General features: G+C 35.6%; 2 protein-coding genes across 3 annotated transcripts; one reads left to right on the top strand and one right to left on the bottom strand.

Annotated features, from left to right (window-relative positions):
- Nucleotides 1-4,039: 4,039 nt before the first annotated feature.
- On the bottom strand, nt 4,040-9,574 carry tfpi2 (tissue factor pathway inhibitor 2). 2 transcript variants are annotated; one of them, XM_015376455.1, is made up of 5 exons: nt 9,373-9,574; nt 9,076-9,246; nt 7,877-8,056; nt 5,090-5,263; nt 4,040-4,732 (listed from the first exon to the last, which is right to left on the bottom strand). In XM_015376455.1, exons 1-5 carry the CDS (start codon nt 9,563-9,565, stop codon nt 4,647-4,649), a joined length of 804 nt encoding a protein of 267 aa, XP_015231941.1. In that variant the 5' UTR covers nt 9,566-9,574; the 3' UTR covers nt 4,040-4,646. The 2 variants fall into 2 exon arrangements, with proteins under 2 accessions (XP_015231941.1, XP_015231942.1); XM_015376456.1 differs by lacking the exons at nt 4,040-4,732; nt 5,090-5,263 and adding an exon at nt 6,877-7,232.
- Nucleotides 9,575-13,503: 3,929 nt separating this feature from the next.
- Nucleotides 13,504-14,312, top strand: LOC107085869 (guanine nucleotide-binding protein G(T) subunit gamma-T1-like). Its single transcript, XM_015376481.1, has 3 exons — nt 13,504-13,557; nt 13,674-13,772; nt 13,903-14,312. Exons 2-3 carry the CDS (start codon nt 13,677-13,679, stop codon nt 14,026-14,028), a joined length of 222 nt encoding a protein of 73 aa, XP_015231967.1. The 5' UTR covers nt 13,504-13,557; nt 13,674-13,676; the 3' UTR covers nt 14,029-14,312.
- The last annotated feature ends 1,488 nt before the right edge of the window (nt 14,313-15,800 follow it).

Genomic DNA, 15,800 nt, shown 5'->3' with positions numbered 1-15,800 from the left:
AAAACTAGAAAACATAATTTCTGTGATATTAATCTAATCTTTCTGAACCAATAACAGGCCTTTTAAACATATATTCCACATAGTAAGGTAATTTACTCTGAGAATAAATTGTTGTGTTCAGTGAAGGCTTCAGGGATTTGTTACAGAGAATTAATGAACAAAAAACCTCATGAAGATCAAGGCACACAACAAACAGGCTTAGGGTAAAGCTATAGAGAAGTTTAAAAGCAAGGTTAGGATCGCAAACAATAATCTAAGGCTTTAAGAATCTAATTGAGCTCCATGAGTCATGACCATCAGTTTTATAAAACCCCTCCTCCCTATTACATAATAATGTTAATATCTAGATAAGAAACTTAAAAAAACATCAGAAAACCTCCACCCATTTAGGGTTATATCAGTTAACCATTAACATTTTGACTCACATCCTGCAAAAGAGCTTTCATTAGAAAAGCAGAGTAAGAATCTACAGTATAAGGAAGTCTTTTATATTTGATGATAAGACCATCAGCTGCTGTGATCAAGTTCCTGTTAGTGAGTTGAAATGATGTTCTTAACCACATCCAGTCCATCTAAATCTAATAAAATCATACAGACAGAATATGTCCTTTTTGATCACTTTATGTTTTTTTCAAATCCCAACACTTGTTAGATGAAAGGTAACATAAGAACGTCTGTGTTGATATTTTTTCCACGTTATTGGTTTCTACTGGGGCCTCTGAACTAAAATTTCCCCTCAAATATTGGTAACAACCCAAGAATCCACTCCAAGTGACAAGATGCAGCGATCGACACTAATGCAGGCACAATCGCAAGTCAGACAGAGGAACGTTTTAAAGATGTATTTCCTTATTATAGACAGGAGATTTGATCAATCCTCAGGCTGATTGATCTAGGTCAATAAATTGCTTCTGTCTCCTTGAACCCCAGTCGGCCTCGGCAGATGGCCGCTCACACTGAGCCTGGTTCTGCTGGAGGTTTCTTTCTGTTAAAAGGGAGTTTTTCCTCTCCACTGTCGCTACAAGCATGCTTAGTGTAAGGGATTGCATCCGAGTCAATGAGTCAATGCAATCAACTGGTTTTCCTTACATAGAAAACTTTGTATCCATTTGACTGTATGATCTGGTTGAACTGTAAAGTGCCTTGAGATGATGTGTGTTGTGAATTGTGCTATATGAATAAACTGAATTGAAAATTGAATTGAAAATTGAATTGTTCGGTTTGGGAAAGGCGCACTGTTCATAGATATGTTATTAGCAATGTGACTACATGAGGGGTTTTGGGTGAGAGCTGCACGGTTTTTACGGTTCTCATGCGCTGGAGCTTGACCTGGAGGATTAGAGGCATCCAACAGAGTGGGATCTGGTTGATTTGGAGTGAGCAGGTGGGAAATGACTCCTCCTTACTGACCCAGAGGGAGTTTTAATGGGTGGACAGGCAGGTGAGTTTTTGAGGATCGATTCAGGTGGCAGCGATGAGGTCGGACTTGGAGACAGCACGACTGCAAGGAGAGGAGGACAAGGAAGATAATTTTTTACTATGATATTTAGCAGTCAACAGAGCTAGCAGGTAATTACCACACTGCAGAAGTTAACCAACTGGCATCCATCCTAGGGAATCCACTCCACTAAATACTGCCTCCTGATTGCAGCAAAGTGGCACCAGCTGAGAACTCCCCCTGCCAAGACACATCCTGAGGAGAATAATAAACCACATGCACACAACCAATTCCCTGCTACTCCAGCCTGAGCTCAGGAACGCTGTCTCCCATAACCTCCTGTCCAGGTGATTCGTCCCCTTGTTTAGGACACTCTGATCAAAATAAACATACACCAATGGCAGGACAAAGATAATAGTCCATTCAGAAAAAAGAAACCTTGGAACGACCGCTTGAAATTGTTCATCTTCATAATAACAAGATGGTTGCCATTAATGGTCAGTGTAAGTCTATTTTAATTTTATAAATTATTTTATAAATAGCATTTCAATAGTCTGTGTAGGATTATATCTAGGTCAATAACTTGCAGCAGTCCCATTCGAGCATTATGTCAATAATCACTAGTTTGTCAGCTCTGTGCTGCCGTAGCTGAAAAGATGTCTGCCTCTACAAATAGGAACCCACTCCTATGTAATTATAAAATGCATGGAATCTAACGCAAGGCAAATAAAGTATGAGGCTTTTAGTTCACAGGTGATAATAAATAATATACATAGATATAATATGTTATGTTTTGATCAGAAAATCGCTATAATTATCACACACTGTATCTTTAAGAAAAGACAAAAGTCCTTAATGTGACTATTTTATTTCTAAAGAAAAGACCTGAAAAATTGTGTTTTTTCTTTTTTTTGTGTTTTTTTTTTTATGTGGTGCAATTGTATTTCTCTGATTGTAATCAACTGTTTAATCATCTGTGTAAATTTCATGTCAACAATCCTATTGGATAAATGTATTCAAAACTACTATAAATTTATTTTTGAAATTTTAGAGTTTGTTTTTTTTGTTTGTTTGTTTAACATGATTTTTAATATGGATATTTCTCCAAATCAATGTGAAATATTTGTATAATTTTTAATATACTGTGTTGCATATTTGCACCTCATAAAACTCATAACAGTGCAATTGTGGTTATTTGGTTGCTGTTTGCAAATCTAGCACCAGGGGGCAGGTGAGATGTTTACCCCCCTCGTTTACATTCACTCCAGTGGATTTCTAAAGTACAATGGAGGCATCAAACTAAAACTTTAATCTAATCACCAAACAGTAAAGATTGACAAACAAACTCTGATAAAAACGTGTGATTGCCCATTTAAAAGTATGAAGGTTTAAGCATAGATAACATTTATATCCGGTGATTTAATTATAATGATTTAATCTGTCAGTAAGATAATGACCTACCCAGAGAAGATCAATTCACCTAACTACTGAAAATGTTTAAAAAGAAATGTGATGCTACAACCCACTCATGGGCAAAAACAGCTATTTGTTTTGATTAAAAGTTAACTACTGAGTCCCAAATAATTAATGAGCTCATTAGAATTCATTAGAATAACTAGAGGTGTAAACAAACAGCAAATGGTCTATGACCAAAATATAAAGTACTGTTAACAGTAGATGTGTATAATTAACTATTTATAGGGTGATATTTGCGTTGAATTTAAATGCATTTTTGCTAACAGAAAAAAAAGGGTCTCCATTTCGAGAGTATGCCTACTTTGAGAAGCTATTAAAAAGTCTGCCTCTCTCCTATGGCGGTCTCACAGATGAGTTCACTTTTGTTCTTCCAGGCTCAGCCAGAGGTTGCTATTTATAGTGGAGTGGTTCAGTATTTTCTCCAGCTTTCTGCCATAAATATAAATAACCAGAAAACAAAACAAAGAGTGATTCAGTTCTGTTTTTATCTTAGTCTAAGACGAAAGAAATGATAGATTTAGGGTTATAAATCTATTTCATGTTTTTGTTACAGTTTTGGAGCACCCATCTGTGAAAACCTTTAAAAAAAAAAAGTTTCAAAACAATCTTCAATATAGCAGCATTTGACTTTGGGGGGTTTGTTGTTGCTTATTTATTCAGTGATTGCATTATAATTGCTAAAAAATGATCTTGTAGAACTCCTCAGACACATTTTAAAAAATCCTCAGCTTCCTGTTGCTTGAATATTCAAAGGCCTTCTAATGACCTCCTAAGCAGCAGTGTTTACTGCCTCATGATTGCTTCCTTCCTCATTCAAGGCAATGAGCGAGCAGGCAGAGATGGGCTCAAGTGCATTGCAAAGTACTACCTGATAAGGACGGGAGACAGCTGCATTAGCGAAAGGAATAGAGTGAATCTGGCTGAAAAAGAAGAAACAAGCCAAGCCTGTTTTTTTCCTTTTGCTAACTCAAAAAAAAAACATGTTTATATGCTTGCAGCATTGCATGACAGAGCATGATGATCAGGCTTGAATTCCCACGCTATGAGTTTGTTTATTACTCAGGCTCCACATACATAGAAAACTTTGCATTAAATAGTTGAACCAGTAGAAGTAAAAGAAAAAGATCAAACTGTACATTTTATTGGAAAAAAAAGAGTTAAATATCTTAAAAATAACATACTACTTACATAAAACATTTTTTGAAATCATGTCACAAAATACAAAATCACGAATAGTGGTGCAGTATTATCAGAGTCAGTATAAGGTTGTATGGTAATCGAACTTTGAAAAACAGAATGCACAAAAAAACCTTTGTGTTAGCAGCTTTTAAAGAAGCATTTGATTTAAAAAAAAAAGGTACAAGTGAACATACACAAGAGAACTTGTGTGGGTAAAAGCTTATTTTTACATGAGGAAAGTATGTTTTATCTTTACTTATTAGCATTTTTATAGTCAAATAGCAAAATAAACAAAATAAGCAACCATGACATGTTCTATAGGTGCCAAACCATAATGGATTTCCCCAAAATAGTTCGGAGAATAGCTTTAAGGTCTACTTTTAACTCACTCTACACCTCTGAGTACGACTCTGTAGTATCTTTAGAGAGATAATTTAAGAAAATCAGATTTGGGAATGAAGAAAATGTATATAAGGCTTTCTTAAATCAGTCGCATATAAGATCTATACCAACAAAGCCAACCTTGTCATTCTCTTAGCTCTTACAAACACGATCAGTCTTTCAGGCCATTTTGATGTGATTGTTTTTTATTTCGCCTCAACCGCCGAATCTTCCCATAACCTGAGTGTTTCTTTGCTCCTGAAAGAAAAACAAAAAGAGAAAAAGTGCAGGACCTGGTTAGTGTATCGTCTAATTATAATGCTGCTTTTCAAATGGCAGGATTAGGAAAACAGGATTTTTTGGAGACAGATACAGTATGTCTGGTGTTCTCTAGGTCATATGATAACATTTGGCTGCGGGATTTGATTTGGAGGCCAAGGAGAGTTTTTTCAGATACAGGGCATTCCATTCTTTTAAAGCCGACTGATAGTGAAATCATCTGAGCTCAGTTTGCTCATCTTTGCTTTGACTTAATTAAAAAGCAGAGGTCTTAGAAGCTGCTCTGACTTAAACCCTCCAGTCAAATGGAAAAGGTCCAACCCTTCAGTTTCCCACCTTGAACACACACATCCACGCAGCTCTGCTTTGACACAAAGTTGTTGCTACTTCCTCCGCAACCCGTGTAGACAAACTCCTCACACGTCTTGGTGGTGGCGTTGTAGTAGTAGCGACTTATAGAGGCCGAACACCTCCCTTTGTCCAGAGGGTCCAAACAGAGCATAGGAATACCTGTGAACAACAAAAAGAGATCTGTTAACACTTTAAGCATGAACCTACCGGTAATGGTATGAGCCTCAGAGGGTGGAGATTTGTCTCTTTTTTTTTTTTTAACAGCTTAAGTTAAGTAAAAAAATAAATTACATTTTTTTCTAAACCCTTTAAAAAAAAAAAGAGGCTTTAAAGTTCCCAAATCAAGAAACCAAATGTTATCGTTTCTAATATTGCTTTTATTTTTCACCACTTTAAGCACTGAAGATGCCATTTTAATGTCTATCAGAAATTTCTGACTCTCTCCTAAAAAATGCTTCTCAGCACGGACAAGCTGCATGTTGCATTGAAATGTAGGTTTCCTAAAAAGTCATTCTCCTGTTTCCTTGTGACATAATTCTCAGAAAATATCAAATATCTAAGCAGAACTGCTTTGCACACAGATCTCATTACACACACCAGACATGATTGATATGTTCTGCACTGTGGAGATCTTATGTAGCTGTGATGGAATAGAATCAAAAAAATTATCCATCCAGGAGGCTTTGGAAAAGGAAATTCTTAGAGGCCAGTGATGCTGATATGGAGGAATTTTATCAGCTTTGTGCTCAGATTTTGGGCAGAAAGGTGATAAACTGCAGCTCATACAGTACTAGACCCAGTTTGAGAAGGTCATTCACTAACTTTTTTTTTAATCAACTTTACCTTACATGTCGATTGCAAGTAGTTAGAGTCACACGTGGTTATATTATGTTTCTTTTCCTACTTGGAGTAATCACAGAGTTATCCCCCCCTGCAGAAAGGCATCATTTAAACTGATTGTTGGATGATCCAATAAACATTTCATGAGTTGTTGCTATCTTGTATGCCCCTCCAATAAAATTTCTGATATTTAGGAGTGTTGTTACAAAGTATCTTGCCATTTTTGAATAGCTGTACGTAATAATTAATCATGTTGTAATCAGTGCATGGAATTGTTGTTTCACTTTGTCTCACTAGCACTAAAAACTGTTTCAAAAGTGACAAGATCCAGTGTTTCCAGTGTCCAGTGCTTTATTATTTCTCTTCCATTTGGTTTACCTTGAAGGGATTTGCATTATATATATACACCGATATTGAATGATTATAGATTTTTTTTAGCTTTTTGTTGAAGAATTATTATTTATATTTTTATACTTTTTATTGAAAGCTTTTTATTAGATTTTTTTTCTAATATTTTATTATTTTATTTATAATTTCATTTTAATCATGTTATTTGTTTATTGGCATCTTCTCTAAATTCTTTTTGTTTGAGACAATTTAATTGATTTATCTCTTAATTGTATTGATATTATGCCGTTTTCAATTGTACATTTTGATTAAAATCAGGGTAAATCTAATGAAATTTTATGAAAAAATACTTTATCGTATGCATAAATAGCTATAGCATGGAAATCATTTGACCACATTCCTTTTTATGAGGTTAAAAACAGATTTGGTGCATGTTGGACACTCTTGGCAGAGCTGTGCCAAAATCACAGATCCGCTTCAACAAATTTTTAAAGGTAGTTTTCATGGTGTTTTGCAGTGTTTATTTTTGAAAAACATTAGGCAAGGCTTAAAAATTAAGATTTTATGTTTATTTGATCACCTGGAAATCAGACATTATGACCTTTTAATAATGATGGTTCCCCTTGAAAAATTTTATTTAATGACTTTGTGTTATACATTTTTTACATTTACACTTAAAACAGTTGGAGCTACGCTTGATTTAATCAGGTGGAAGTTGCTCCTGAAACCCTCTGGGCTGAAGGTGTTCCAGTGAACTAATTTGTTTTGGGACTGCATTGCTTCACGCAGGAGGTGAGATCTTGAAAGCGGTTGGAGTTGCCCCCGCAGCCTCCGTAGTTAAAGGGCTCACACCGCATGGTTGCCATGTTGAAGAAATAGCTGGGGATAAGAGCATGACAGTAGCCCACTTTTTTGGGCAACCTGCAGATCTGAGGAATCTCTGCCAGAGAAAAGTGGAAAGATGATAAACAGCAGCTCATACTGTACTAGACCCAGTTTGAGAAGATCATTCACTAACTTTTTATTTTGATCAACTTTACCTTACATGTCGATTGCAAGTAGTTAGAGTCACACGTGGTTATTTTATAGTATATCTCTTATTTCTTGGAGTAATCAAAGAGTTACAAATTACCACATCTAGTGTTAGTGCTTTATTTTTGCTTTCCATTTAGTGAACAGTGCTCGTTGTTTACATCTTTTTTACCGTGAAGGGATTTGCATTATATATACTGATATTGAATGATTATAGATTTTTTTGCTCAATGGTTTTACTACTCACTTTTTGTTGAAGTTATTATTCATATTTTTACACATTTTATTGCCTTTTTATTTGATTTTTTTTTTCAAATATTTTATTGTTTTATTTATAATTTCATTTTAATCATGTTTTTTGTTAATTGGCGTCTTCTCAAAATTCTTTTTGTTTGAGACAAAGGGACACAATTTAATTGATTTATCTCTTAATTGTATTGATATTATGCAGTTTCTAATTGTACATTTTGATTAAAATCAGGGTAAATTTAATGAAATCTTATGAAGGTGCTCCTGAAACTGTCTGGGCTGAAGGTGTTAGAGTGAACTTACTTTTTTTGGGACTGCAGTACTCCATGCAGGAGGTGAGATCATGAAAGCGGTTGGAGTTGCCCCCACAGCCTCCATAGTTAAAGGGCTCACACCGCATGGTTGCCATGTTGAAGAAATATCTGGGGAAAAGAGCATGACAGTGGCCCACTTCTTTGGGCAACCTGCAGATCTGAGGAATCTCTGCCAGAAGAAAAGTGAAAAGAAGATTATTCAGAATTTAAATTTCCCATATTTCACTTATCCCTTAGTAAGATAAAAGAAAAGCATAGAAACAACTATCTATAGTGTCTCGCATAAAGATTCACAACCAAGGACCCATGACTGATTCTAAGTCAATCTAATGTTATTTATAAAGCTCTTTACACCACCAAGTAACCAAAGTGCTACACGTCCCCATAACAACAAACATAAAACTTAAAGTAAGCAATAAAGCTGTTGCAGAGCTGGAGAACTCCTTCAGTGACAGACTGCTGCACCCTAAATGCACCATGGAGCATTATCGCAGATCCTTCCTCCCAGCAGCTGCAAGACTTTATAACCATCACTGTTCTCAAAGACCTCAATAAGTTGTTACATTCATGCTGATTTTGCACAGTTTTTACCTTATTCAGTTAAATAACATGCTGCTGTCATTTTGCACATCTCTGATGTTGCTGCTATTTTTCAAATATCCATTACTGTAAGAATGTCCATAGCTGAATATTGGTTATTTATTCTCCACGTGCACAGCTGTAAACACCAAAATTTCCCCATTGTGGGACAATAAAGGGTTTTTTTCTATTCTATTCTATTCTACAATAAATATACAGTAAAAAATAAAAACAAAGAATACATCTGTCACATTAAAAAATGCGCTCCACATTAAAATGCAGCCTCCATTCTTGCTTCACAGGATGGTTTACTCAAAATATTAGTTTTCCAACACTGTTTTGCTCGTTACCTAAGCTGTATACGACTTTTGCAGAATAAGTCACACTTTCCAATTTAACAGGAGACTTCCTAAAGGGCTACTAGCCAAAAGCACATTTTCTGAATGTATTAATTATTACAGAAAACCTCCACAGTTTTGTTATTTTGTGTGGCATTTTCAACATAAAATCTCAGCTCTGCAGTTATTGCAAAGTGTAATTTTGCAAGTTACTGTTCATAGGTCAGTTTTAGAAGTAGTAATGATGTGGAATTAGGATTTCTTTACTTACTTGGGATCCTGAAGCATGTCTTCTGGCATTCCGGATAACTCTCAAAGTTGTTGGCGTTCCCCTGGCAGCCCCCATAATAAAACATCTCGCACTTCTGGGTGACGGTGTTGTAGTAGAAGCGCTTGATTTCCTCTCCACAGGGACCTTCCTCCACTGGAAGAAGACAGGCGGCTAGAATGAAAGCGGCTTTAGATTATTATTTCTGCAAAATAAAAGACTTTTACTTCGGCATAAATCATTTTGACAGACTTCATTTCCAAACTTTAACGTTCAGGATTTAAAAAAAAAATGCGCTACCTGTATTACGTGAGAACGCCAAACTGCTGGAAAACGACACAAAGAGCGTACAAAGGGCAAACAAAGCAAACTCCATGGTGCAAACGTTTTCCTCTATAGCGATGCAGACCACTGCAGCCAGTTCAGGCTTTATAGCTCTGAATGTTTCCCATGGGTTGGTATCAGGGGCGGGGATGTGCTGATCCATTTCCATACAGAGGAAGCGTCACTCATCTATGACCAGTCATTTTTGCGTTGCAACATTTGCGTGATGAGCTGATAAAGTTGTGACTATACAGAAGAGGATTTGGGCCACTGAAAAAAAAATGAACTGAATTGAATTCCCCATTTTATTCCCCAATTGAATAATGAATATTATTTCAGTTAAATGTGGGGGAAAAGTAAGTCAATTCTGACTTTATTCTCAGAATTCTGACTTCAATCTGAGAATTTTGACCTTAATCTGAGAATTCTGACTTTAATCTCTGAATTCTTACCTTAATCTGAGAATTCTGACTTTTTTCTCAGAATTCTGAACTTAATCTCAGAATTCTGACTTTAATCTGAGAATTCTGACCTTAATCTCAGAATTCTGACTTTTTTTCTCAGAATTCTGAACCTAATCTCGGAATTCTGACTTTTTTTCTCATAATTTTGACTTCAATTTCATAATTCTGACCTTAATCTGAGAATTCTGACTTTAATCTGAGAATTCTTACCTTAATCTCAGAATTCTTACCTTAATCTCAGAATTCTGACTTTAATCTCAGAATTCTGACCTTTTTCTCAGAATTCTGACTTTAATCTCATAATTCTGACTTTTTTCTTAAAATTATGACTTTAATCTCAGAATTCTGACCTTAATCTCAAAATTCTGACTTTTTTCTCAGAATTCGGACCTTTAATCTCAGAATTTTGGATCTTAGTGTAGGTGGGGCCCATCAAGGAAGAGATGTGGGAGCACTCAGCTTTACTGACAAAGATGTGAGTTGTTTGGGAAAGCCAGTGACACATTGCTGGAAAATGACGGAATTAGGTGACTTTTTACGTGCTCGAGGTGTCCCTGGTGATCCCATTTCATTAATGAAAGAGCAGAAGGTCATTAAAACAAGAGAGCTAGTTTAGTGTCTAAAACAGACATGGTTAGGGCTTGATGCTAACATGTTTGTCAGCTGTCGGAATTCAGTCAGAATTTTGAGAAAACAAACTTTTTCCCATATTAAACTAAAATTATATTTTAAAATCAGTTAACTTTTTTTCAGTTTATTTGATTTTTTGTACTTCCAACTCATACACCATTTGTTCCACCTAATACTATCCTGTAGCCACAAATCCATGCTTATGTTCTGAAACATGCTGTTCATGCATTCTAAAACATTCATTACATGTTATCTCTCTAAGTGATCATAGCCAAAGGGATGGAGCATTTAATATTCATGTATGAGCAAAAACTTTGTATCCCTGCTCTATTCTGATATTATATGGGAAGATGTGACAGGTCTTATTACAAGAAAATATTAGGTGATAAAAAAGTAGTTCAAAGATTATAGTCAACAACCTAATATCTAAAGGTAGAAAGTAATAATAGGTTGAAACAACAAGCCCATAAAATAGTTTTTAGAAGATCTTTAAAGATTACAGTGGACAAGGGGTGCAAACACCCTGCAAATACATTTAATGGCAGCAGGTAATTAGCAAGTCTCAATTTTTTTTTTTTTTTTTACAGCAAATACAAAATGAGATTAGCAAATAAAGTAATCAAACTGGTGAACAAAAAACCCTGTAAACACAAAAATAAGCCTTTCGGATACAAAAAAGACCAAGACTCAAACATACTAACCCAAGATGAAATGCTCCAAAAGAGAAATACTGCAATGACAGAACACAGAGAGCAGCAAAGTGCAAATTAACTGCAAATAAAAAAAAGTCTGCCTCAAACACATAGACGATGTTCAGAGGCCCTAAAGGGACATGGAGGGCAAAAACTACAATTTAAGTAATTCTGCAAATAAGAACCACACAACAGAAGAGCTCCAGGCCACTCCAGAGACGTTTATCAACCCATGCAGGGTCAGACCCTTAGTAAAGTTATAAATGTTAAAAGTGTTTTTTAAAGTTTCAAAGGAAAACTTACCTTTTCTGTCTTCCCTCCAAATGTTTTCTGGGCAAGCATTTTATGTTGTTGTTTTTTTTTTTATAACAGCTGTCTTTATTAATTTGTAGCCATGTCTATAATCTGGTCCCCAAATGAGTTTGTGATAATTTCCCCCTAGTGGCCTGGAGCACTTCAGTAATGCATAGATACATTAGTTTGCAGATTTTAACTTACATTTTTTTTTTCACTTCTTGCTTTGTTTTCTGTGTCTGTGTTAGCATCATGTGGTAATTGTGTTTGGTTTTGCACAATGTTTGCACTTTGCTTCTCTATTTTTTGTCTTTGCAACATTTCCCGTTTAGAGCCTTTTCCCCTTTGCATGTATTTTGTTTGTATCTGAATTGGACACATTTTTTTGTCTCCTAGTTTAATTTGAGTGATTGCGTGCCTAATATTTGTCAATATTTCTTGTATTTCCTTGGCAATTATGCAATTGCAACCTTCGATCTTCACTTTACAATGTCCTTGGTGGAGGAGTCAAGGGAAGTGAGTTCATTACCATAGCAGAGATCAGTGAGGGAGTGAAAAAATGCCCAGGGTCAAAATCATCTTATGAATGAATGACATTGACTAACAATTTAAAAGGCTTTGCATATAATGGGAACATTTTGTGACAGGCTTGTCTAATGTCTTAGGGAGCAACAGGACACTTGTAGAGTGGTCAATCAGTGTAATGATTCTAATATTTAAACAAGGCCATTGTAGATTATGTTGTTACACTTCCTTTTTGCACTATATTCTAGGATGCTGGACAGAAGCCTCTTCAAACTGACAAACCTTGGATTTAACAAGGGAGAAGTCTGTTTTTTTGTTGTTTGTCTGTTTTTTTGTCAAGGCCATGAAAACAGTGGAAAAGATTTTAACTTTCAAAGGGTTGTCTTGGTTGTCGAGTACACAATATTTTTTTTAACTAAAAAAGGTTTTTAAACCTGCATGTTTGAATCTATTTATCAGTGGTGTGTTGCTGTTTTTGCCTTATAATTGAGAGGAATGAGGCTGTAGATAATGTGGCTCTGACGGGGCATGATGCTCTGCATGCAATAGAACACAGGAAAGATGCAGTTTGGTGTTTTTTTTTTGGGAGGAGTTAGTTCTTCTAACTCTGAGGATGGATAAAAGTGGATTGTTTCCTCTGATAGATACATAAGTATTTTGGTGTCCGGTACAAGAGTGATGTCTTGAAGGGGCAAGAGAGGGGAGGACATACTGTATTTGGACCTTGTCTACAGTAATGAGAGTTGTACAATTTACTGCTCCATCTATATTCTGACCCAAAAACCCAATCTGGTCATGAGACAAAAGGAATCAGGTCCTGGAACCAACCGACTGGCATGCGGTGCCACTGGACTCAGCCTTAGGGATAAACCAATGAGCTCTACCATCTGGAGTAAAAGTGGTTCAGGGGTCTAATCAAGATGCCTCATAAGCGTCAACTTATGGCATATTCTGCAGTCATGTCCAAAAGTGAGAAAACCTTGTGACAGACCCACAATGAATCCTTTTGCTTTGAACCTGTCACGCCTATGACCAAATCTTTAATAGGTGTGAGACAATGAATAAACGGTTGATATTTTGATAAATTTGTTTTTGATATTTTTTTAGAAACTTTTAGTTTTACCCTGTCAGTAGTTGTGACTTTAAAGTATTGTGCAATGTACAGACCAATCATGTGTCTCCACCTTGACAGGTAAAGGCTAAATAGAGATTAGCCGTCTTATTATTAAAATTCCCTAATACATAAAACACCACCCACTGCCCCATATATCTGACCCTTAGAAGGCTCTCTGTTAAATAAGTCTAATTTTCATTTATTTAGAAACTCTTTGTAAATAGATTTCAATGTTTTTATGTTAATATAATTCAAACAGATATATGTGTTCCTCTGTGTATATTTCAAAGTAACTGGCGTGATCACTCTATTGGGCCTTGTTTTAATCAGATTAGCAGATTAGAAATGTTGGTGCAGATTACTTTATAACCCAGATTGAGGGTGAGGAGAGGGATTCCTCAGCAGAGTTTTGGCAGTGACAGACTGCTACCTGTGAGCATTGGTAAGTACCTTCCTGCTCTATAGGTTGATTATGTTATCTTGAATACTTGAACCAAATCACGTGTTTGTCATGTTAGTTTAGTTTTATATAAGTGAACATTTACTTTTCTTTGACAGAAAATGCCAGTCATAAATGTGGAGGACTTGACAGACAAGGACAAGGCTGTTATGGAAGTAACTCAACTCAAAACTGAAGTAAAGCTTGAGAGGTGGTTGGTAAGTTCTTCTTATCTTCAATTATAATTGGTATATTATGATTTTGATCTAGACATACAAGGAAATATTATGTATATCAGAAAAATAATAATGTAAACTAATTTTCCACTCATATGTCTGATCATTTTAGACATCTAAATGCTGTGAGGAAATCAAGGAATACATTCAGGCTGGGGTGGAGGAGGACATCCTTGTCAAAGGCATCGCAGAGGACAAGAACCCCTTCAAGGAGAAAGGTGGATGTGTCATCTGCTGAAATGGACCTAAGGAGCTTTTCCTATCTCAGATTAGTACCCAAGGACATTCTCCCTCCTCTTGTAAAGTGGATTTGCAGACTGAGAAGACTAGAAGGACATGATAAAGACAGAAGTTATAAAACAGCACAAACTACCCTGTATATGAATGAATTTACCTCTTTTGAGTATGCAGATTTTACCAATTTCACCCTATGAACAGATGCTAAAATGAGAGTTTTTGTTCTGCATGAGTTCTTATAATAACAATGCTTCCCTTTCATGTTACATATATAGCTTGAATAAATGGGCCTGTGTGTTATTTCATAAACTTAAGCAATTGTCATTAATCGTTTATATTTATAACTCATCTTTTCTCTGTGATTCCCAAACTGGCTTTTCAAGTTAAGCTAAATAATAGATGTGTATTCCCTGTTATTTTGAGTTTTTTTACTTTCTGTCACAAAGAAATCACGTTTATGAAAATCACAGGAAGGCATTTTTATAGTATAGCTGATAATGTAACACACATTCCTAGACATAGAAAAGCAATAATCTGCTCCATACTGTTAGTTTTTCAAATCAAACTAGAGCCTCAACTTAGTTTACAATCTGATATTAAATACTGCGTCATTGTAAAGTGGGAGAAATAATATATAGAAAGATTTTTCAAACATATCCCGAGAAGTGTGTTGTGGTTCCATGCAAATAATCTAGAACATTGATTTCCAAAGTTAGAGTCACAAGCATAGGGTCGTGTGATTTTTTAAAGGAATTAAACTAATAAAAAAAGATAATAATGACACATTTTATGTGTGTGTTTAAAGAAATTAAAACATAACTTACAAATAGAATATATGTTTCTATATCAATAGTTGGAAATGTTTGCATTTGAACCAAAAGTTTGGTGATCAGATCATTGTGGTACTATTTTGTGGGTCAGAACATCTGATCTAGAGAACCACTTGCCTCAGTGCTACTATTTCAGCCATATATAGGCTACTTCAAAGAGTGTGCTGCTGCAATTGCACATATAAAGGCAGACCTACGCTCTGCACAACAGACGGGTCAACCCAATAATCAAGTTTTGTGAAATATTTCTTACCCTAAAAATAACAGAACCATACGGAAGTAGATTAGGGCCAGTTAAAAAATGTGAAAGGTTAACTGATTTTTACATTTTATTTCAGTATAATATAAAAAAAGAAGTCAGAATTCTGACCTTAATCTGAGAATTCTGACTTTTTTTCAGAATTCTGACTTTAATCTCATAATTCTGACCTTAATCTGAGAATTCTGACTTTTTTCAGAATTCTGACTTTAATCTCATAATTCTGACTTTTTTCTCATAATTCTGACTTTAATCTCAGAATTCGGACTGAATTCTAACAGCTAACAAACATGTTAGCATCAAGCCGTAGCCATTTCTGTTTTAAAGACTAAACTAGCTCTCATTAGCTCTTGTTTTAATCACCTTCTGCTCTTCCATTAATGAAATAGCATCCCCAGTGACCCCTCTGGCATGTAAAAATTCACCTAATTCTGTCATTTTCCACCAATGTGTTACTGGCCCTCCCAAACTACTCACATCTTTGTCAGTGGAGCTGAGTGCTCCCACATCTCATCCTTTATGGTGCCCATCTTCATTAAGATCCAAAGTTCTGAGATTAAAGTCAGAATTCTGACTTTTTTCACATATTAAACTGAAATAATATTTAAAAATCAATTAGCTTTTTTTGTGTGTGTGTGTGTGTGTGTGTCGCTAATCCTCTTCCGTAGAACCAAACATGATAGA

This window comes from Cyprinodon variegatus, unplaced genomic scaffold, assembly GCF_000732505.1.
Source record: "Cyprinodon variegatus isolate N-32 unplaced genomic scaffold, C_variegatus-1.0 Scaffold135, whole genome shotgun sequence".
NCBI classification, from domain to species: Eukaryota; Metazoa; Chordata; class Actinopteri; order Cyprinodontiformes; family Cyprinodontidae; genus Cyprinodon; species Cyprinodon variegatus.
Note: the sequence above shows the minus strand (reverse complement) of the source record. Positions and strands in the feature narration are given on the sequence as shown.